Source organism: Microcebus murinus, chromosome 5 (assembly GCF_040939455.1).
Source record: "Microcebus murinus isolate Inina chromosome 5, M.murinus_Inina_mat1.0, whole genome shotgun sequence".
In the NCBI taxonomy this organism is placed as follows: domain Eukaryota; kingdom Metazoa; phylum Chordata; class Mammalia; order Primates; family Cheirogaleidae; genus Microcebus; species Microcebus murinus.
In genome coordinates this window covers 95,763,463-95,787,164 of record NC_134108.1, presented here as the reverse complement: position 1 = coordinate 95,787,164, position 23,702 = coordinate 95,763,463, and the positions used below count along the sequence as shown (strand labels likewise).

General features: G+C 34.9%; 1 protein-coding gene across 1 annotated transcript in view; it reads right to left on the bottom strand.

Moving 5' to 3' along the window:
- CRISP1 (cysteine rich secretory protein 1) overlaps nt 1-5,953 on the bottom strand; it is a 33,814-nt gene extending 27,861 nt beyond the window's left edge. The window contains exon 1 of the mRNA XM_076003582.1: nt 5,776-5,953. Coding sequence (XP_075859697.1) covers nt 5,776-5,953 — 178 coding nt within the window. The remainder of the gene's footprint in view (nt 1-5,775) is intronic.
- Nucleotides 5,954-23,702: the final 17,749 nt, after the last annotated feature.

Here is a 23,702-nt window from a genome sequence, read left to right as displayed (position 1 = left end):
TAAAAAAAAGACGACATATCACATGGACAGAAATCATATATGAAAGTAGAAAAATTATTGCAAAGCTACATATAGTCAGGTTTTTTGATTAATCTTATTATTCTGAAAACTTGGGGAAAGCTTTTATATATGAGTGTGTAGTCACTTATATTGAAATCTCTCTCTACATGACTTACTAGTATCTTTTTTTCATTGTGAAGTAAGTCTTTTTCTTTAAAAGAAAGAAGATATTATTTTCTAATAAAATACTTTCCTCACTTTTTTTGTAAGAGAGATCACTGAATTTCTACAAGAAAAGAATTAAAATAAGGTAAGAAGTATGCAGTCATGAGTTATTTTTGTGTTAGTATTGGGGTGGAGGTTAGGAAATAAAAATTGACAGAAAGGCCTGGTGCAGTGGTTCACGCCTGTAATCCCAGCACTCTGGGAGGCCTAGGCGGGTGGATCGCTCAAGGTCAGGAGTTCAAAACCAGCCTGAGCAAGAGCGAGACCCCATCTCTACTAAAAATAGAAAGAAATTAATTGGACAACTAAAAACATATAGAAAAAATTAGCCGGGCATGGTGGCTCATGCCTGTAATCCCAGCTACTTGAGAGGTTGAAGCAGGAGGATTGCTGGAGCCCAGGAGTTTGAGGTTGCTGTGAGCTAGGCTGACACCATGGCACTCTAGCCTGGGCAAGAGAGTGAGACTCTGTCTCAAAACAAAACAAAACAGAAATTGACAGAAAGGTTGGAGGCTCATAAGACAGAATTTTCTGGCCTTGCTAAAGAGTTTATAATGATTGTCTGTAAAACAGTGTGTAGAAAAGGAAAATTAAATATCACTCAGAAATTGCTCTCCCAGAGCCAGAAGAAATTTTTTTTTTTTTTTTTTGGTTGAGAGAGATGATGTTAGACTGAAAACATGTCAAAGCTTATCTGTAAATTCTTTAATATTTTGCAGAGACTTTTACATGATCTCTGAAGTGAAACTCACAAATGATTGAGCAACTTTTCACCCCACATTGTAAGAAGAAAGTTGGAAAATAATTCTGTTAGTTCACCAAACCAGCGTTTTTTATGTATTGGAAATGTATGATTGTCATTTATTTCTTGCTACACTGCTGTTTATAAAGAAGAGTGTTGATTCAACACCAAGTCAAGTGTTTATGGAAACTTAATTGCTTCGGTTTTATCTGTTGGTCCTGCCAATTCCTGGCATTGCTCTACCCAACACAATGCTGTCTGTATTTATACCACTGATGTCTTCATATAGAGCTGCTATCCTGCTTCAAATATGGTTTTAAAAGAATTTTGGAAGTGTTGGAAAGCAAAGAATAACTTGATTTGCATGTGAGCCCCAAACATGGGTGCCAGTTGGCTGCTTCTGTTCATCTCTCTCCTATTTTCATAGATTGTTCTCTTTCTGCTTAAGCTTTTTAGCATAGCAGGGAATTATATGCAGTGATTTTTCCCCCCTAAAACAAAAAATCAAAACACATTGATCTAATATATAATATAACAACATGATGGGATACTTTAAATTGGAACTGCCCCAGAAAATCCCTGGAAGATAGATAAAGACTGACATTTTTGTAAGCACATAGTATTTATTAAAATATATGTATTTTTTAAAAATAAAGCTCCAAAAATCTATCACTCATTCAGAGGTTGGCTGCTCAAAATGTTAGCAAATACAAATATGTAATATACATCGAAGGAAGAAACCAATAGCCATGGAGTAAATATTATTTGAAAATGATATTTGTACAAAAATACTTACATATATTCTGGTTGTAACACCCTAAGGGAAGATTCAACCTAGTAACATCTCCTGTGAGACAGTTATTCATTTATATGTGTGTATATATTATATGTATACATTATATATATATAAAACATATATAATATTTTTTTCCCAATTCAATGGCTTCATTCCCATTTTCCACTGGGTACTGATATCCCCTCTTCTCCCTTCTCTTCCACCATAGCTGAACTCTTAGCTATGAGGGTCCCATTTGAGACTAATTACTTCTTCATGTGACTCAGTAAAATCATGCTTATGCTTCAGCATCCTCTTTGTTGCAAGACCTCAACAACTCTAGACTTCCCCAGAAACTACTGCCCACACACCTGAAATATTCTAGACCCTATCAGATTGAAATATCTGTCATCCATGGAGCATAGCCAATGTCATTCTGTGAATTTGAATTCTAAGAAACCTCATGGCGTTTATAGACCTTTGAACTTTTCCCCCCCTCATGTCCTATAATTTATAGCTTTCAGAATCAGGCATGAAAGTCAATATGCAGTTATTCTTCTATTCAACTTTGCTTTGTGTGTTAGTCTACTTCTTATAATAAATAATCCCAAAGCTTAATGGTTTAAAATGAATAAATATGATCTCTGACAGTTTCTGTGGATCAGTAATTCTGTGGGTTGACTGAGCAGAGTTGGCTTATGGTGTCTCATTGGTTGCCATCAGATACCAGTTGGGGCTGCAGGCATTCATCTGTCTGATGGTTTAACTGTTTCCAAGTTGGTTGACTCACGACTTGCAAGTTGTTTCTCTGTTGATGAGATGCTTTAGTTGCTTTCTAGATTGGGCTCTCCATGGGCTGCTTGGATATCCTTACAACATGGCAGCTATCTGCTCCTTGAGCAAGTGATTGAAGAGCACAAGGAGAAGCTGTAATGCCTTTTATAAGTATACATTAAGAAGTCACAAAGACTAGCTCCTATTCGATTAGGGAGACCACACAAGGGCATAAATACTGGGAGGGAGGGATTATTGCAGCCACCTGGAAGTTGCTATCATAAATCCCTACCTCTAGTTTGTTTTTTCCCTATTTCTAGCTTGAAGAGTCTTATAATTCCTCTCCAATTATCAGCAAGACATAAGTAGGAAGCTGGAAATATAAAAGCAGTGTATTCTTTCTTTCTCAGGAGTAGAAGTATTTCAACATCATGCTGAAAACTCAGCATTGAAAAGAAAGGTACTATGAGCTAAATGTTGGTGTTCCCCCAAAATTTATATGTTGGAGCCTAACACCCAATGTGATAGTATTAAGAGGTAGGGCCCTTTGGGAAGTGACTAAATCAAGAAGGCTCTTCCCTTATGAATAGGATTCATTCTTATAAAAGAAGTTGAAGGGAGTGTCTGTGTACCTTCCACTATGTGAGGATGCAGCTAAGTGGTGCCAGTATTTCCCTACAGTTCTGAAGCTATGTCTTATAAGAAAAATAAATAAATAAAAAAATAAATAAGGAGGAAGCATTTTCAGTCAATGGTTGAATCTTAACAAGCCAGAAACTAATGTAGATACTTTACCATCAATGACAAATCATCTTTCAGTAGTTATTGAACAAACACTCTGGCATTTCTGAATAATGTTAGTACTTAAAAAATTATAGTTTCTGAGGCAAGTGCCAATGCCTGATGCTATCTAACATTTGCAAAGTGGACCCAATTGAAACACTCAGAAAAATTGTGATTTTTTTCCCCTTTAAAATGAAAACTGGTAACCTGCAAAGAGTAATGACATTTGACTTTCAATGTAAATGTTAGCCTTCTTTTTTTTTTTTTTTTTTTTTTTGACAGTTTAAATAAATTTGAGCCCTTTATAACTCACCTCTTGCCTTTTGGTCTTTACAGATTTATTTAAGTAAAGTTAGTATAATCCTACTCTCATGTTATGAATGTGGTATCGTACCATGGGCAATATGTCCAGTGATTCTTTCTGGTTCAGAAATTCCAAGCAGGTTAGAAGCAGAGATGGAAAATGGGCAAGAGTGAATCATGGTATTGGATTCATAGTGGCCTCAAATCACTCTCTCCAGAATGGGAGGCTTATCAATAATACAGATGAAGAGTCATAGCCTTTTATAAATTTGGGAGCCATTTTTAATTCAGACCACAAGCAGGAAGACAGTGTTCCATATAACATCATTTCCATTAATGTGACCCAAAGAAAAACTCCAGTGGTCAAAATAAACAGTCAAAAATTGCTGATTCTTGGTAATCTGATTACACAAATTAATAGAATGATACATATATCTGTGAGAGTATGCTACATATTACGTAAATATTTTTAAAAAGCAAGCAAAGGCAAGGATGCTAACTCAGCCTCTCATAAAGGAATGCGCTTAATTTTACCCATTCCAGGTTCTGCTTTCCCATCCCCTTATCTGTTATAGGGACACTTTTCTCTGCTATTATAAGAAGAGGAAGAATTTTCTCAATCCATTTACAGTCTTTCCCTAATATAGTTTAAAAAAGGTAAATGTTCCTGAGTAACAGAAGCTCTTATTATCTCCGTTTTACAGATGAATAGAGTGTGGTTTTGAGGAGCAACTTAAATAAAATCTCAGAACTAGTAAGTGGCAGAATGGAATCCATTCCCATTAGCTTCAGAGTCTAGACTTTTAAATACCACCCTCTACTGCTGCACGTGATTTCAAAACAGATAAGTAAAATGAAACAAAAATTAAAATGCCATTTCTCTCTTGCATACTTTTAGTGAGGATGATATTTCTAGCTCATTCATAAATTGGTCACTAAGAACAACAATGAGCTCAATAATAACTTCAGAAGACTAGGAAGACCTTTTGTATAGAGGAATAAATTTGTGGCGAAAAACTCAACGAAATGAAATGGAATATTGATAACTCAATTCAGTGTTGGTCAAGGTGTTAGATGTGGCTACATTAATGAAATGCAGATTGAGTTTTGCCTATAAGAAATTCTTGGGTCCAGAAGTGTTTTGGATTTCAAATTTTTTTGGATTTTGGGATATTTGCTTATCCATAATGAGATGTCTTGGGGATGGAACTCAAGTCTAGACATGCAATTTAATTATGTTTCATATATACCTTATACGCATAGCCTGAAGGTAATTTAATACAATATTTTTAATAATTTTGTGCATGAAACAAAGTTTATGTACATTAAACCATCAGAAAGTGAAGGTGTCACTATCTCAGCCACCTGCTTGGACAATCTGTCATTGTTTGGCCAGCACCATCATTCCTGACTCTGAATTGTTATGTTATCAATAAGAAATCATTTTCTTACACTTATTCACAGTAAAAATACTTATTTTATTTTATTTTTTTACTTATTAATGACATATCATTAACATGGTGAAAAAATGATGTTTTGGGTAACTAAGCAACGCAGTAGCATCTCTAGAGCCCCTGAACTGGCTGTTAAACCACAGCAACAACAAACAATGGCAGACTTTCGTCTCCACCTACAATGCTGTGCTCTGGTTAAAAGGTTATTGTACACTGTATTTTGCTGTTTTTTTAGATGAGAAGAAACATCAGAAGCCGTTGAGGGGTCAGGAAGTGGGTACTCAGGAGATGAGGAGGAATTCTGCAGGATGGCTTTTGAAAATGTTTCCTCCAGAGTCATCTGCCTCGTTAATGATGGCTTTTGTCTTAGAAGTCTCTCTGATTTTATCAACTGACATGATTTCTTGTTCTGTTCTGAATGCGTGCTACTCAAGTCCTTTCATAATCTCATCGTACATTTTCACCATGTGGACTATAGACACTTTTTTCCTGTAGTGTTAATAGCATCATCTTCATCACCGCCATTATCACAATCAACTTAGTTCAGAACCATTTCGGCTATTTCACCACCACCGGTCAATGGATTCACTTCTCAAGCTTTGTTATTGATGTTAAAAACTTCTTCGATGGCCACTTTTTCTAGCTTATTGATAGACTCTCAAGGTTTTTTTTTTTTTTCTTTGCATATGTGAAAGAGTTAGACATCATTTATTTCTCACTTGATATGTGGAATCCTTCAAAGTCACAATCTTCATCATCACTACTGAACAAAGTTTCAGGCCAGAGATTGTACCAGGCATGCACAACTGTGTCTTTAGTCACTGTGCTCCAAGTATTGGCAACAGCATATACAGTGTCCTTTGTGCTAAACTCCTTTTGAGAACCCTCTACATTCATGTCTTTGTTCACTGACGCCAGCTCCTTCTTCAAGAAAATGCTTTAAGTGAAGTATCCCAAGAATGGAAAAACAAACACCACATATACTCACCAGCAAACTGGTATTAACTGAGCAGCACCTAAATGGACACATAGGTACTACAGTAATTGGGTATTGGGCAGGTGGGAGGGGGGAGGGGGACGGGTATATATATACATAATGAGTGAGATGTGCACCATCTGGGGGATGGTCACGCTGGAAACTCAGACTTGTGGGGGGAGGGGAGGAAAGGGCACTTTTTGAAACCTTAAAATTTGTACCCCCATAATATGCCTAAATAAAAAAAAAAAGAAAGAAAATGCTTTTATATTTACTCTTCATTAATCTAAGTATACCCTGGTCACTTGGATGAATTAATAAAGTCACATTTGGGAGAAAGTACTTAGCATAAAAATTATTTTATTTATTTATTTATTTTTGAGACAGATTCTCACTCTGTTGCCTGGGCTAGAGAGTGCCACAGCATCAGCCTAGCTCAAAACAACCTCAAACTCCTGAGCTCAAGCAATCCTGCTGCCTCAGCCTCCCGAGTAGCTGGGACTACAGGCATGCACCATCATGCTTGGCTAATTTTTTCTATATATTTTTAGTTGTCTGGCTAATTTCTTTCTATTTGTAGTAGAGAAGGGATCTCCCTCTTGCTCTAGGTGGTCTTGAACTCCTGACCTTGAGCGATCCTCCTGCCTTGGCATCCCATAGTGCATTAAAGATTATTTTTAATGAGAATTTCTGCTGAAGGATGAGCAGAAGAGTTGTCAAGGAATAACAGAATCTTGCAGTTGTCATTCAGTCTAGCTCCCCGTAGTGAGCATGAGCTGCTGGTACAAAATGTTTGTAAAGCCAATCATAAAAGATGTCCCTAGTAACCCATGCCTTTCTGTTAGCGTAATAATGGGGTGGTAGGAAATTCATTTTTTGAAAACATCAAGGACAGGAGCTTCTTTCTATCACAGCAAGTTTACACTTATTTGTGCCTACTGTGTTAGCACAACCCAGCACAGTTATTCTGTTCTTGACATCCTTAATTCCCATGGAGTCTTTCTCAATAACTTTAGTCAGTGTCTCTTCCTGGAGCAATAACACAAAAACAGTGACATTTCATCAGCATTAGAGACTTGTTCTGGCATCGTATTTTTCTCAGCAATGACTTTGACAAACTCAAAGTCTATGAATTTTTCTGATGCTTTGTGATCAGCAGATGCTTTATTACTACAAATACTTAAAAAATTTAATATATATTTTCTTAAATTTCTGAATCCTTCCTATTGACTATTCCTAGTTCCCTTCCATTTTTAGTTCACTGTGATCCATCTTTGCTTGCTTCATGATCAGCCTACCACTAAGTGTCATGTGTTTATTGAGACACTGACAGATCCACTCTTTTAACACATGATCAAGATCTTCATTTTTAGGTTTATGCAGTGTCCTTCTATTTTTCTTTAACTTCTGTTCATCACTTTTAGCCTAGAACTTCAACAGCTTATCCTTCTGTTTCTTCAAGTCATATATGGTGGCCATTACAACCACTGTCCAGTTTCTCCAATAGCTTGACGTTCTGTGCTAAAGATAAACATAAAAGCTTCCTCTTTTCTATACCACCGTTCACCACAGGCATATCTGTAGGCTTTCTTGTTTGGTATTTTCAACAGTATCTTTACACCACAGAGCAGATAATAAACAAAAAAGAAAAAAAACCCCAGTGAGTAATGCACATAAGTCTAGGACCCACGTAGGACATCCTGGGGAATCTGCTGGTTGGCTTGTCCACCCTGCACACGTGCCATTCCATTACCCTTTGTGTGTGTGAGCTTGCATGGGAGAATCTGGGAGTGTGCAGAAAACATACATCCCAGGTAAATGGGGATAGGAGGATCTTTTTCCATTGAGAATGCTGAATAAACTGTGTGTTGTGCACCTGCATTTTGACTGCCACACTACACATGAGGTCAGGTCTAAAATTTTTCCACTGTGGCCTCATGTTGGTGCTTAGAATTTTTCAGATTTTGAAGTATTTTAGATTTCAGAGTTTTGGATTAGGGCTGCTCAACCTATATGTAACAAAACAAGCCACAAAAGCGTTTGGTACATTTTATGGTCAGAAACACGGAATGAGAAACTTGCACTTGGTGGCATGTATTTGGATTAAGCTAATCCTGCGGCCCTCTGCTTCATGAAGTCTTTTTGTCTGTCTACTCCTTTATCTCCGTGATTGGATGTCCTTCTGTATTTTCTCATAATTATGCTTATATTTAATCTCACAGAAAGCAAGGCATTTCATTGTAGCTTTTTTAGTGCAGGTGTTTTAAATTGTGTGTGCTCAGGGAAGGGGGTTGATGTACCTATTTTGAGTTGAGTATGTTAAAACACATTTGTTGAAATGCAAAAAATATTTTCAAAAATGTCATATAACATTATCATTATTATGTCCACAATTCTTATTTTGATTTGTATGAAATTTCTTATTTTTGTTGTTCATTTCTGCAGTAATAATTTTTGTGAGCCTGTTTTATTTAAATATCTATTTAAATAAAATAATAATGTATGTAGGTATATATTTTATATTGTAAATCTGCTTGTGGAATTTCTGTGCAGTCTGTGGCTACGAAATTTGGAGTCATAAGGAAACCAATATTCTCTCCCCCTTATAATGTCTAATATATGCCAAAATAAGATTTGCATAATTAGAAAGCTTATAAAATGTAGAGGCATTAATTATTTAAGAAACTTTTAATGAAGTAGAAATCATAAAGAGGAAAGTACGCATAGTGTAAGTATATAATTTATTGGATATTTACAAAATGAACATGCCCACATGTAGTGATTTGAATGGTGGCCTCAAAAAGAAAAGCCCACATCCTAATGCCTAGAACTTGTGAATGTGACCTTATTTGGAAAAATTGTCCTTGCAAATGTAATTAAGTTAAGGATCTTGAGATGTTATTATTCTGGGTTATCTGTGTGAGTGTTAAATCCAATGACAAATCAATATAAAAGACAGTAGGGGAGAGGATACAGGCGCAGAGAAGAGATTGGAATTATGTGGCCACAAACCAAGGAACAACTGAATCCAGGTGGAAGAAGCAAGAAATAATTCTCCCTGAGAACCTTCAGGGGAGCATGACCCTGCTGACATCTTGATTTCAGACTTCTGGGCCCCATAACTATGAGGGAAAAAGTTCTGTTGTTGCAATCAACTTAGTTTGTGATAATTTGCTACAGCAGCTCTAGAATATTAATATAATACATAACCACCTAGGTCAAGAAGTAAACTATTACTGGCACTTAAGACTCCCTTCTCATGCCTCTCACATTCTCCTTCCTAACAGCATAGATTATTTGTAGATGCTTTTGAATTCTATCTGAAGTCGTACAATGTTTATTTTTATGCCTGCTTTCTTTTGCTTAATATCACATTTGTGAAATTTGTTTATGTTGCTATGTGTAATTGTATGCCATTTATATTTTATTTTTGAATAAATAATTCCATGTTACAAATACATGACAATTTAACTATTTACCTGTCAGTAGACATTTTATTCATTTTTGATAATTTTGAATAATGCTAAAATTTTTGGTAATAATATTTCAAATTCTTGGGGTATATGCATATTCTCTTATTCAGTACAGAAATTATATTGCTGGGCCACATTCAACTTTAGCTTAGTTCCTGCTTCCAGAACTATCCCATAATACCTAATATCCTATACATACTAAAGTTCCCCCTTTATTTACTCATTTACTACCTACCCACCATCAGATCATCCATTTGGACAAAAGAGAAGCAACTTCAGCCTAGATTGTTAGAGTAAGTAGTTTCTCCTTTGTTCTGAAAGATGTATCTATTTGATATAACTTCCTGAAGTTATCTAATTATAACATTGAGAAATAAACCCTTTGCAGCACCCATTGCTTAACCCGATAAAAGTCCAATCTCAAGAGATTTTCAGTATGATCCAAATATAATTTTCCACATTTACTCCATAGTCAACATTCATCTATAATCCATCAAGGTCCATTCTGGGAGGTAAATAGACCTATTTCATGACTCCCTCTTGTTTTGTCCAAGGTAGGTTTTGCTTTAGCAGATTTTTTTCAGTACTTAGTGAGACCTTCCCCCAGTATGAACTCTACACATTGCAACACAGTTGCCGTTAAAAATTGCTATTCTTTTAAAACCAGCTAAATGGCAGAATAATAGGAATAATATCTAATTATTATAATATGATTGTATTTGTTATCCCTTTATGAAATAGAATTTTGATTGTCAAATAAGGACTTTTCTGTTCCTTATCTATCAAATATCTAAAAGTACTGAATAGTCTGATTAATTTATTGTCAATAACAGAAATTAAAAAAGAAGTAGGGGCTCACAGCTAAAATGAAGTAATGGAGTTTTTAGACTCAATGTAACAAATGAATTATTAATGAAGGTAATTGCAGTTGACTCTTGAACAACATGGATTTGAATTCGGTGGTTTCTTCTGCCTCTTTCACCTCGAGACAGCAAGACCAATTCCTCCTAGTCCTACTCCTCAGCTTACTCTACTTGAAGATAATGAGAATGAAGACCTTAAGGATGATCCACTTCCACTTAATGAATAGTAAATATATTTTCTCTTCCTTATGAATTTTTAAAATAACATTATTTTCTCCAACTTACTTTATTATAAGAATAAAGACATGCAATATATATAACATATACAATATTTGTTAATTGACTGCTGTTTATGTTATCGATAAGATTTCCAGTCAACAGTTGGTAATTAGTGGTTAAGTTTTTGGAGAGTCAAAGGTTGTACATGGATTTTCAACTGTATGAGCGGTAGGCTCCCCTAACCCCCATGTTGATCAAGGGTCAACTCTACTTTGGTCATTTCAGAGAACAGCTTTTATGTACAAGAACTGGTACTCTTCCTTCTTTGACTTTCTTACTATTGTTTTGGTGAACAAAATGTATTTTTGTGGGAGAAATTATTGCTTATTTCTGTATTAACCTAATTCCTGCCCATGGGCCCATAATTGGAACTTAAATTTTTCACGTGAATATTGTTTAGTGAAAATTTCTCCTGGCATTTAATAGATCTGAACAAAAGTCTAAATTTCCAGTGCTTAATTCCTGCTGATGTTGAAAGTTTGTATTTCCTTTATGAGTGTTTGTACTTCGTGCTTCTCAAACATAGTACTTAATAAATAAGGGTTGTGCAGTAAACATTTGTTAAAGAAAGAAACAAAGACATGAAAAGTGAAGGTGAAAAAATGGAAAACACTTCTTTTATTTTTATAACACATTTGGGCACAAGATTTTAACATAATTTGACTATGTTACATACACACTTTCTTGATACATCAAATTAACATTTCTTAGAATACTCTCTTAAATATGCATTTCTTGGAAAGCTGTTGACCATGACCGCTTAACATTTCCCTCAGCCTGACTAAACTTTAGACAGGCTTCTTCCTGACTATAGGCTTCTGATCTCCCTTTTCTTAAAGCATTTACTTTAGAAAACGTGTAAGTTCTTTCTCTGCCCTTTTGAGATGCAAACTTTATACTACTCAGGACCATCTTTCTCAAGGACCCTGGAACCATCTCTTTGAAATGTAATCATTTAGAAAGATAGAGGTCCTGTCTCTTAGATTCTGCAGGAGCATAAGAGCCTAATTTCAATGAAAAATTAGTAAACATAGATGATCTAATCACACTGACCAATCTACCCTCTAATGTCCTTCAGTAGTCTCCCATTAGCTGGCTTTAGTGTATAAAAATATTCCTTCCTTTTGTTTCAATGGAGTTGAGTTCAATCTCTTTTCCTTATTTCAATATAATCCTAAACTCTATCGCAATAGCCTTGAATAAAATTTTCTTCGTGATTTTTAACAAGTATTATATATAATTTTTCCTTTATACTACCTCCCTTGTTGTTTATTTATCTTATTGGTTCCTCGTCTTTTATACTCCAGGTCAAATGTTGTGAGGCACCCATTTCTAGGAGACAACAGAGTAATGAGATTAAAGTGAACTGAAGAATGCAACTCTTCACACCCAGCACTGCACTACATTAAAATTGAAAATGTCAACATCTTTAAGAGTGAGGCACTACAGATACTCACTGGAAGCAGGGTATGTGAGGGCAGGCCTTACAGACAGGTGAAGTTCATCATAGAGTAATCAAGTGTCTGTGTGTTTTATATCATGGAGACCAACCCAGGATACTCAGTGAATTTACCTATAAGAGCCAGGTAAAGTGCATTGATAAAAAAAGATATCTAATCGGACGCTAAAGCCCAGGCATGTCTTTTCTTGGCTCACAAAGTATATTTTAAGTGATGACAGAGCCTTAACTTTGCTAACTCTTATTCTAGCCTTTTCTCTCCTCTCTTTTGATTTTGTGTTTTTGTTTCTGTTTGTGACCATGTACGACCATTAAATTATTCTCCCTTAGTGGCGGCAAAGAGTTTGGTTTTATCTGCTGCCCATTTAATGCTCTTGGCTGATGGAGGATAGAAATCTGTTCTCCATTAGGAGAGAGGTGATGGAGGATCCAGTTTGTTAGCCTTTTACTGTATTTATTTATTTGTGAATACAAAGCAATGACTAATGTCATGCCTCCTGGGAAGAAATGTGTGAGTTTTTAATGTCTGTTTACTTGTAATCTGTGGTTGAAGTTGTAGAACTGAAGCTGTAAGCTCTCATGTGTTTCTAAGTCAGAGAGTCTGTGTGTCTATAATCAAGGAAAGCTTTGACCTACATTATATGACTATACAATATTTTACTACTTTCAGGATTTATTATACTAATACATTATTATCAAAAGGATGTTCCTGGCTGTAGTAAGTTGTGTTATGTGAAAGACAAGACATGCTGTATAATCTAGGAGATGATTTCATTCAGTCTATTGAAACAGAGAGCATGTTCATTGATGAGGGACATCTCAAAGAAAAGGAGGAGTCTGGGGGTTGATAGAAGCAGAGAAATGAAAGGTGTCCATAAGTGTGTGTAAGAGTCCTGAGAAAAGAAGGAGAAAACATGTGAGAGTGGAATGCTCCTTTGCCTCAGGACACAACCCCACAGGGTGAGGGATTTCTTGCTGCTTGCTGCTTTCTGGGAACACAGAGCTCAGATAAAATGCAACATGGTCAGCTACATGTACTTAGCTAATCTTTTAAGAATGTTCTCACATGACAGCCAATTATCATTCATCCACCTCCCATGTTTTTTTTCTCTGTACAGTATAAGTTAGACTATTTTGGTTAAAATTTAATTGGTTAATATCCATAGTGGAATCTATATGAGGAGCAATGGTGACAGAAATAGACGTATATGTGTCCCTTTCAAGGAGAAATGGAATTTTATCTTAAAGCATCAGTTTGTTCTAGACTATGAAAGCATATATAGCAATTCACATAGAGAAAGGCAAAATGATTTTTTATCATAGCTGGGTCTGAAAAGAAGCTGTGGCACATATTAAAATTTTTACAAAGTTTGCTCACTTGCAATGGGTTTCCTCTTTTGTCTTATTGATTCATGCCTTCCCCTTCAAAATGAAAGATTGTTCTTTACTTTCCATGAAATGTGCCTTGATAGTAAATATTTCCTGTATTATTAAAACTATTTTTATTTATTTCAAAGAACATAGCAACCTTATCTCCCAGTTTCTGTGGGAAGGTAGGAATCTAACTCTGGTAGACACCTTGCTCTAAGTTTTAAAATCACTTCCTCCCATAAAGATATAGGATGCTTACTCTTCCTTTGAATAAAGCCAATTACCAAGCACAGATGCCCTGTGACTACACTCTCCCATTTTCTGGTACTTTTCCACTAGCTCACCCCAGCCTTAAAAACCCTATAGCCCTCTGGTTCGGTATAATTGAATTCAGATTTAGTTCTGGTTGCTTTCCCTGTTGAAATAATCATACTTGGTGTTTAGATAATGCTTCCTCTGTAAAAAAAAAATAAAAAAATTCTAGATTTAAAAAAGAGAAAAAACCCAGAGATTTTAGACATTTGGATATATAAACAAATCTGGTGACTAAAAGTTTGCCATGTATTTGATCAACAAACAAGTATGAGGTAAGTACTGTGTACCATCAGTGGTAAATATAAACTTTGAATGTCATAAATTTATAACATAATTTGGAAAATACAAATGTATATAAATTATTGAGATATAAGTCTTAGAATGATTGATTGAAAGTCCTTCTTTAGAAGAATTAAACCTTCCCCCTGCTTCTTCAGTGCCCTCCTTTACCTATAGAAGCAAATGAGGCCTCCCCTGAAGAAAACAGGCGGCTTATAAATTGGAGAAATTAAACAAGAAGAGCTTTGAATTCAGAAACCCAAAATGAAGCACATTACCCTTCCTTGCAACAATCCTTTTGAGTAAAAGTCTGTCTTTATTAAATTCAGGGTTTTTTTATTTGATATTATTGACACATGTTAGTTATATTTGTATAAAAATCATGTTTTTTGGTTTGTTTTTTAAAAATTCTCTACACATCTCAAATGTCAAAATGTGGAGCCTCTTACCACTGCCCCTCCTTGTTTCATGGAAAAAAACTCTAATTTAAAAGTTAGGAAAGAGTTTATAGAGCTGGCTGCTGGTATTCTAGCAGCAAAGTGGAAGGTTAGAACTGAGAATTCTGATTCAGCATGTAGAGATTACCATAGAACAACCTCTCTTTCTTTTTGTTCTTTGTAATCTTTCATTGCCTTGTGCTTCATTTCGGGTTTCTGAATTCAAAGCTATTCTTATTTAATTTCTCCAATTTATAAGCCTCCCATTTTCTTCAGGGGAGGGATCATTTGCTTCTATAGATAAAGGAAGGCACTGAAGAAGCAGGGGGAAGGTCTAACTCTTCTAAAGAAAGACTTTTAATCAATCATTCTAAGACTTATATCTCAATAATTTATATACATTTGTATTTTCCAAAATATGTTATAAATTTATACCTTTCAAATTTTATATTTCCCATTGATAGTACACAGTACTTACCTTATACTTGTTCGTTGATCAAATATATGGCAAACTTTTAGTCACCAGATTTGTTTTCATGTCCAAATTGCTAAAATCCCTGAATTTTTTTTCTCTTTTTTATATATGGCTTTTTTTTTTTTTTTTTTTTTTACAGAAGAGACATTATCTAAACACCAAGTATCATTATAATTGCATCTATGAAGCTCTGTATTTCTACTATGGCAACCAAGTCAGATCCCTCCAGCACCAATTAAAAAAACAATTAATAATAGTGGGAAATTTTTAAATGTGAGAAGAAAGGGATCTTTATAGTGAGCCCTATAGATGTTCCACAAAGGGTTTCCCTAAATCTAAAAGGAGAAATGACTGAGGAATTCCTCCGTTTAAGAATAGAGGGTGAAATGTGTTGTAATTTTAGCAGTGCCAATGAGTGGTACAGATGGGATGCAGAGATAGCCAGGCAGATGGTGCCAAAGCAAGAATAGCAGCTGTTGGTGAGTGAGAGCTGAGCAGATGGTGCGATGGCATAGGCCACGGCAGCCATCAGCAGTGAGAAGTATTGTAAGTTCATGTTAGAAGATTCTGGAACAGCTGTGCAGAACCTAGTACAATATGAGGTCATTAGTTTCAATGATCACTTGTTAGTATGCACTGGTGGCGAGTGTTGGATAAAGACAACCAATGATTATTGAGTAGAATGGTGCCTCTATAAGAAAATAATCATTGATTTCATATTTTCAGTAATCTAATTGAGTAAAGCAAATATTTTTCATTATTTGTATACTTGCAAGTATAAGAAACAAACCTAATATCTGCATCAGGCATTACAATTGATATTTTTAAGCATTACCAAAACATAATTTCTTAATCCTTATAGCTTGTTTTCCTTATGATATGAAAACCTTCAGATGCATAGGAGACATATTGGGTATTAGCTAAAAATTACAAATTCCTGGGTTCTTTCCCAAAACTGTTAAATTGGAAATTTTAGGAGTGAAGCCGTAAATCTGTCATTAACAAGCCTCTCTAGAAAATCTTATGCACGCTAAATTTAGAGTTCCTACCTTAAGAATATTTAGGGAAAAAATGGAAAAATGTAAAATCTCTGTAAGGATAGCTGCAAATGAGAAAAATTATATTTTTGACTTATGTATATGGAAGTTGACTTCCAGATGAGATGTTGTTGACTTCCTATATGTCTAGATGCAGGTGCTCAAATGCTCTTTCTCTTTATTATTATTCATTTTTCAGGTCTCATTGTCTCTGCTGGGCTTCTCTTTAGGGAGTAGGAAGGTTTAACCTTACAAACAACTCCTGTACTGTTCCTGAAAATGACTCTTTTTAATTTGGTTATATTCTCATCCTGGGAAACCATAGTTTTCAGGTCTGCAAAATGGGGAATTTTATTGTAGGTCACAGTGTAAAGACTAGGGGCAAGTGAATGTGGATAATTTGGGAAATTGAATATAGTTTAGTGTAACTCAAACTAGAACAGCACAAGAGAGATGAATGGTCTAAAATATAGAGAGCAGATCAAAATAGTCACACACTAAAGAATCCGAACCTTATTCTTGAAAAAATTCATACTCAGGTGGTTGGTAGTTTTAGATAATCATTTTAGAAAGATTATCTGTATCATTCCTATAATCCTTAGAAACAAATATTGTTCAAAGACTTTCTGAAATTTAAGAAATCTTAAGATGGAACTCCTCTCCCATCTCCCTCTTCCTGCCTCAAATTATGTTCTTTTGAAAATTAACAAAGGGATAAAAATTAAAAATGTTCTACATTGGTTGGCATTTTTTGTCTCCTTTTCTCTTGAAGAACCAGGTTTTAGGCACACCATGACTCATAATTAGCAAAATGCCACCAGAATATCCCCCCCTTTTTTGTATAAGGTCTAAATGAAGAATAAGATAGCAGTCACTTTGTGTTTACAATATTAATTATGAACTTTCTACATAACACAGTCATTTTAGAGACTTTTTTCCTTTGCCTCTTATTTATGTTGTAATTTTTGGGAGCATTTCTTGTCTCCATGATTTCAAGAGTACATTATGAAATCATAGTTAACCTTTTACAAATATTCAATCAGTAAGCACTTATTTTGCCTGCAAATTTCCCTGCTTCATTACTTTCTGTCAGCACACAATAACCATAACTAAGGAAATATTAATTTCCATTCTAAGAATTCCTATAGGAGCAACTGATATTTTTCTGGCAGTGTTGATGAATACTTGAAGACATGCCAAAAATAAATCATGAGAAAGTGCTATTTGTCAGGATGCTTAGCCCCAAAATGGGTTATTGTCAGCATCTAGCAGATGTGAGGTGATGACACAGTGGCAGGTCATACCCCCCACTAGACTTGGCAGTCCTTTGCGTAATAGAAGCCAAAGCATGTTAACCTTGACTTGGGCTAGAATACCCCTCCAAAAATCTTTTTTTCTCACTAACATGTAAGCAGCCAAGGCTTCTGTTCTCTTCTTAGGCTAATGAGCATATCTGATCCTAAAGGTAAATACCCAAAGGAGTAGATTATATTTAACACCTGTGTTATTTGTAAACTGCCTCTTCAGAGGATTTATGGTCTGAGAGAAGCCATCAGACTTAGGGGAAGTGAAGTTTATTCTAGACAAAAGGATATTAAACTTGTGATTGGTTATAGTCCCTTCATGCCTATGGGGATCTTTGCTATTACCATGACCAGTTAACCTAGAACTTGTTTCTAATTATTTTCTGCTTATAGATAGATATGAAGGTGTGGTTATAGGAAGTCCATTTATTTTAGGGGAACTAATTCCAAAATACCGTATCTAAAATATGAGACTTTTTTCATGTATGCAAGACAAATTTAATTCATCATTTAAAAACATCTGCTTCTTTGCTCTTTATAGATAGCTGCTTCAGAAATTTTAAAAGGATTGAAATTAATTTACTCATATTTGATAAGTAGACAGTCCCAAAATGACATCATAGATTTATTTTTAAGAAAGGTATAAGAAAAAATTATTTGATTTTCATTCTTGTTGTCACCAGCCAAACTTTGTTCAGAGAAATTTTCCTAGTTACCAGCTTTCTAACATGCTTTTTACTCTTCATGATAGGTAACTCAAAAAATGTGTATACTGTTTCTGAACTTAGACAGTAAGACAGAGACACACTATTTTGCATTTAGTGTTGAGGGTCTGCCTTTATAAGTATACTTATAGCATAAAAGGCATTGATTTCTCTTCGATCTTGAACATGTAAAGAGCTTTTCAAAATGTTTTGTGAGACAGAGAAATAGCATACACCATTAGAATAATTTTTATGGCAATAAGAATGAAATATAAAATAATCTATTGTGTATATTTTGGCACAAGATATTCAGGTAGTCAAAAGGGTTTACTTTTAACTCTCAAAAAAACCTGCAGTGAGTTTACTTTCCAAAATAAATAAATAAATAAAGAGGTTAAATAAGTTGAATACTTACCAAAGATTACACAGCTATAAAATTATAAAATTCTTAAGGTAAGATTCAAACTCAAAGTGTTTTATTTCTCTTTCATGATATTTCCAGTGCATAATACTGATCTTTTTCTCAATATTAGATATTTTTCCATCCAGACACCAACATTTTGATGGAACTCAAAGACCTATACTTTCAGTTAATAAATAAAGGGTTGACATGTAAACTAAAACACATAAATCGAGAGATGCATGGTAACTGTGTTTATTGCAAGCATATTAAATTTCATCCACCTAATGAGGTTTGTGCTTTTGTTAAGTAGCAAGTTTATAAAGCATTTTAATGCCTGAGATATTTAATCTCTCAGTAGTGATATTGGCTATTAACAGTGCGCAGATTAAGAGTACATGAGCACCAACATTTTATGCCTCTGATTTTACACAAAGCTTTTACTGTTCTTTGATTTGGGTTTTTACTATTAGGATACTCATCAAGTTCCCAACAGAATATTTGAAATTTGGTAACTGTACTGGCACATTGGCATGTGATTTTAACTCACTTTTTTTTTTTTTTTTTTTAGCATGGCAACTAACAGGAAAAGAAATGGCAGGATAATGAATTAGTAAGGATTAGGGATAGAAAATATTTATTACAAGTGCTGTTTGAGAAGAATGAATAAGAAGATACAATATTGTAATGCAAGTGAAAATAAATTCAATCTGATTTTTGAGTCCTCCTTTTTCTTTTTTGAGACATCTACTCAAAGTAGAGTAACCTTCAATGGCCAGCAAAATGCTATTGTTGTCAACTCAATATTTTTTTATTCCTATCATTCTAACTTTATCCTTCAATCCAGGGCAGGGACCAGGCCTTACTGACATGTAAAAGTTTGAGATAATTAAAGCAAAGGGATTAAACTGAATATGCATATGAAAAGCTTGATATTTTAAAGAATAAGAAAGGATCTTTAAGAAAGATATGGTTGGAAAACAACACAACTTCCCTTTATAAAAATGTGCTTTAATTTCAAATAAGCAAAGACAATTGGGAGTGAGTTGGAAATGGATAGACTTGGAAACAACAGTAGCATTTCATTGGCTAGTGAAGGCTAGTTGGCTAAATAAATGAGGAATTCTCTTTCTCTCTCCTCTCTATATTCTGCTTTGAGGAGATGTTACAAGGGAGAAAGAGGAGGACTCAAAAGAGGACTAAGAGAAACATTGACACATAAAATCTCTGTGATGTTTTCTTGGAAAAAAAGACTGTCTTCCAAGTCAGTCTTGTAAGGCCATTACTTCATACACATAGAATGATGGTGGATGCCATGTAATCAAACACAAAAAACAAAGTGTATATTGTTAAGTTATCCACACATTCCCAAGGTGTTATTAGGGGTAGAAAACAGAAATTTAAGAGAGAGAGAAGAGGGAGTGGTGAGAGCCTGGTGGTTGGAATCACTAAAATAGAATACTGCGAGTCCCTTAAATGGAATAATTTCAAATGATGTGGGTTTCCTTTAGTTACTTACATTCAACAAGTATCCATTGGATGCTGGGCAAGTTCTCACTTACATAAACAACTTGTTTCATGTGAGAGTTGCTCTCCTTATTGGAAGTTGATATGTGAAGTCAAATATTCCTCAAAGAAAAGTAATATGTAGACAAAAACACAGACGACTACTATAGCAAAAAGTGTGACTTATTTTGTGTTCCACTTAAAAACTAGCTATACTCTATACACTGGGTGGTCCAACACATTTTTTAGCTAAATAAATGAAATTTATTTTTATACATTCTCATTGTAAAATTAGCATCAAAAATTTTGAGAGTTTGGCTGGTGTGAAATTTTGACTTGCATTAGTAAGATTAGTACATAGATATCAAAAGAAATGAATTTTCCGATGAAGGAAAAAATAATATTCTACCTATAACTGAAAAGTATGTCTGTTACCTCCTTTGGCTTCTGCAATTTTAAGCTTCATAAACCAGCAAGTAATATGATCCATGCTATTGCTTAGCCTGAATACTCATTACTAATTTAAGCTCATTTTTGTATTGAGCAATAAAGTATTTTTATGCAATTTTTAAAAATTCAACCTTTTGTGACATGTATCAATTGATGATGCCTTAAAATATTTTTATAGAGTAAGACATTTCATGGAGTAAGGTACTTTATAAAGTAAGACATTTTATAAGATAAGGTTAATTGCACTTAATTGATAGCATTCTGAACAAGATTTTTGTTGATGAATTGTACATTTAAGAATCACATATTCAAGCCTCACAGTCTCTTAGTCTGTGCTCATTTTCCTTTTTTACTCTACTCTGTCTATATTTTCTCTCTAAACATAAAACATTCCATTTCTAATTTTTTTTTTCTTTTTTTTTTTCTTTTTTTTTTTTTTGAACCAGAAAGGTAAGAAACCATTTCTAATTTTAAAAACTATCTTCCTGTTCTGTCCACACTTAAGTCCAGGAAACTAGTGCTCAGGTAAATACCTTGAATTCTTTTGTGAGCTAATATCATCTGTATTCCTTCTGATCTTTGGACTTTGTTAAAGACAGAGCGTATTGTAAAGCTGTCCAAGGTTAAATAAAAATAGATTTAAAAAAAACGTTTTGGGGACATCTCCTGGTAAGTACACTACAGTTAGCTCACACTGTATCCCCCTACTCAAAACACACAGCATAATTGACAAAATATTATTAGTACATATTTTTAAAAACATGCTCATGCTCAAAAGCAGATTAGATTTATCTGGGAATCAGAAATGGAATGAAAACAAACAGAATAGCCACTTTAAGCACCAAGCCAATAAGTAGGGCGTCATTACTGGAAACGATTAGTTGCATCTTGGAGTTCAACCCCCAGGGGAAGTGGCTTCAACAGTGGCCCATCCACAGTGATGGAACGAGTACTGGGCCGAGACCACCTATTTGCAGGAAGGTAGAAATAACTTTGACTCAGGTTAGGATGTTTAGCCTATCGTGAGCAATATCCCAGGAATATCAGGGAAAGGCAGTGGCAACCTCTGAACCGAAGCCTAGGCCAAGCCACATGCTGACTTTGAAAATGTATTGGTTATATTTCTGTAAGACAACAGCACAGAACCAGAAATCTAAGAACTGGTTCTCACTTGTGAAATCTGGGGTCCTAGAAAAGCAAGCATAGACCAAACAAACACAGAGAAGTGGGCATGAAGATAAAACAACCAGCCAGCCAAGAAATTCCTTTCCAAAATATGGTTGCCATAAGAACCATTAATTTCATGGAAGGATCCCAACAAGAGATCACTGCTGACACAAAAGAAATAAAAGAGTAATCTAAAAAGGAACCAAAGTAAGACTGATTAAATTTCTCAACAGATATGACTAACATTCTAAAAATAAACAGAAGGCTCTGAAACAAAATCAATTGGATATGTATCAAGAACTGTTGGATATAGAGAGGGAACACATTATTGATCTCAGAAACTATGCGTGCGTGCATGCGTGTGTGTGTGTGTGTGTGTGTGTGGTGTGTGTAGTTTCCAAGTGTACTCACTTGGAGAAGGAGTCTTTAGCTCCTTCAAGATCGAATGGATGATGACGAGTCTGTCGTGTAAGAGCCTGGGATTTCACAGCGTTATTATCCACAAAATAACCCCATATTTGAATCTCCCTCAATAAATCCCTGAATTTCCCTGGCAGGAAAAGACAAAGCATTAAGATTCGACATCCATGCTTACTGAGTCAATGAAAACTCTTTCCTGTGACCCAGACTATAACAACAGCCCTTGACTTATCAATGCTTTGAAGGGCCTACATTGTTTTGAGCTGCCTTGGGGAGATCGAAGCTAGGAGAGAAAAAGGGCATTTATTGAAACCTTAAAATCTGTACCCCCATAATATGCCAAAATAAAAAAAAAAAAAAAAAAAAGGAGCATTGTATGTCTCAAGCACTTATTTCAAAGTCAGGTAAACTTGCTATGCATGTACTTAGGTCCTTAATACCTAAGACTCCAACAGTTATGCACTTAAAATAGACATAAATCTTAGTCTAAGACATGATCTGCCTATGTTTAATCCTTTATAGTTACATGCACATTATATTACTCCATCTAGGCAGCATTTCTAAGAAAAAAAAAGTTATCCATCAGATAACCATCAGAATACTATTCTTATATTAAAGAGTATATTTAGTGTGCTAGCTTAAATGGTTATGGAACATTTGTTAAAATTATTTTATGCATACATGACTTCATTGAATGCTAAATCAGAAGAAAAACGTAGGTGCAGCCCATTTAGGCCCTCAGGGTCTGGATTGTGTGGTGAGTGTTGAAAATGTTCAGTGAGCCAAGAAGCTGTCAGCACCAGGATTTCTGGTGCCAAGAGAGGCCTAAGCAGACTGCTCCCTGCTGGCATCCTTCCCTCCCTGACAGGGATACTGATGGTGACAAGGACAGCGCTACTGCTGTTCTGGTTCTTGTCAGAACAAGAAATCACAAGTAGATCTACAAATAGCCATTTCTACAGTATCTTCTAGGAACCAAACACAAAACATTCTTAGTTTGTCTAAGATAGAGGAAGATTTGAGGCAGGCTGAAGTCTTTAGCTATAAATGGTAGATGAAATGCTTTCTCTTCTACAGCTATATTTATATCTTATGACAAATATGATTAATGAGAAGTTGAGAACACATTCACCCTACTACCTAGGTCCCAAAATTATGTTTTCTGTTCTGCCACTAAGATTTTTTCCATAGCTACCCAGAAAATATACGAAGTCAGATAACTTTGGAATTCATTTAAGTATTCCGTTTTTATGATAAATAGAAGAAAAAAATCTCAAATATATAAATAAAGAATAACTAAGGGACCAACTAAATGGGACACAATCTGTTATATTAGAATTCATACTGTTTGGTCAAGGAAGGTATTTCAGCAACAAGAATTTAAATAAATAATTATTCAGTAATCAATCAATTACAAAATTTTTCACTGATTGTAATTGACATTCTTAATTTTAATATTATATATATATGTACATATATATATATATATATTTTTTTTTTTTTTGAGACAGAATCTCATTGTCCTGGCTAGAGTGCCATGGTGTCAGCCTAGCTCACAGCAACCTCAAACTCCTGGGCTCAAGGGATCCTTCTGCCTCAGCCTCCCGAGTAGCTGGGACTACAGGCATGTGCCACCATGCCTGGCTAATATTTTTATTTTCTCTATATATTTTTATTTGGCTAATTAATTTCTTTCCATTTTTAGTAGAGATGGGGGTCTCGCTCTTGCTC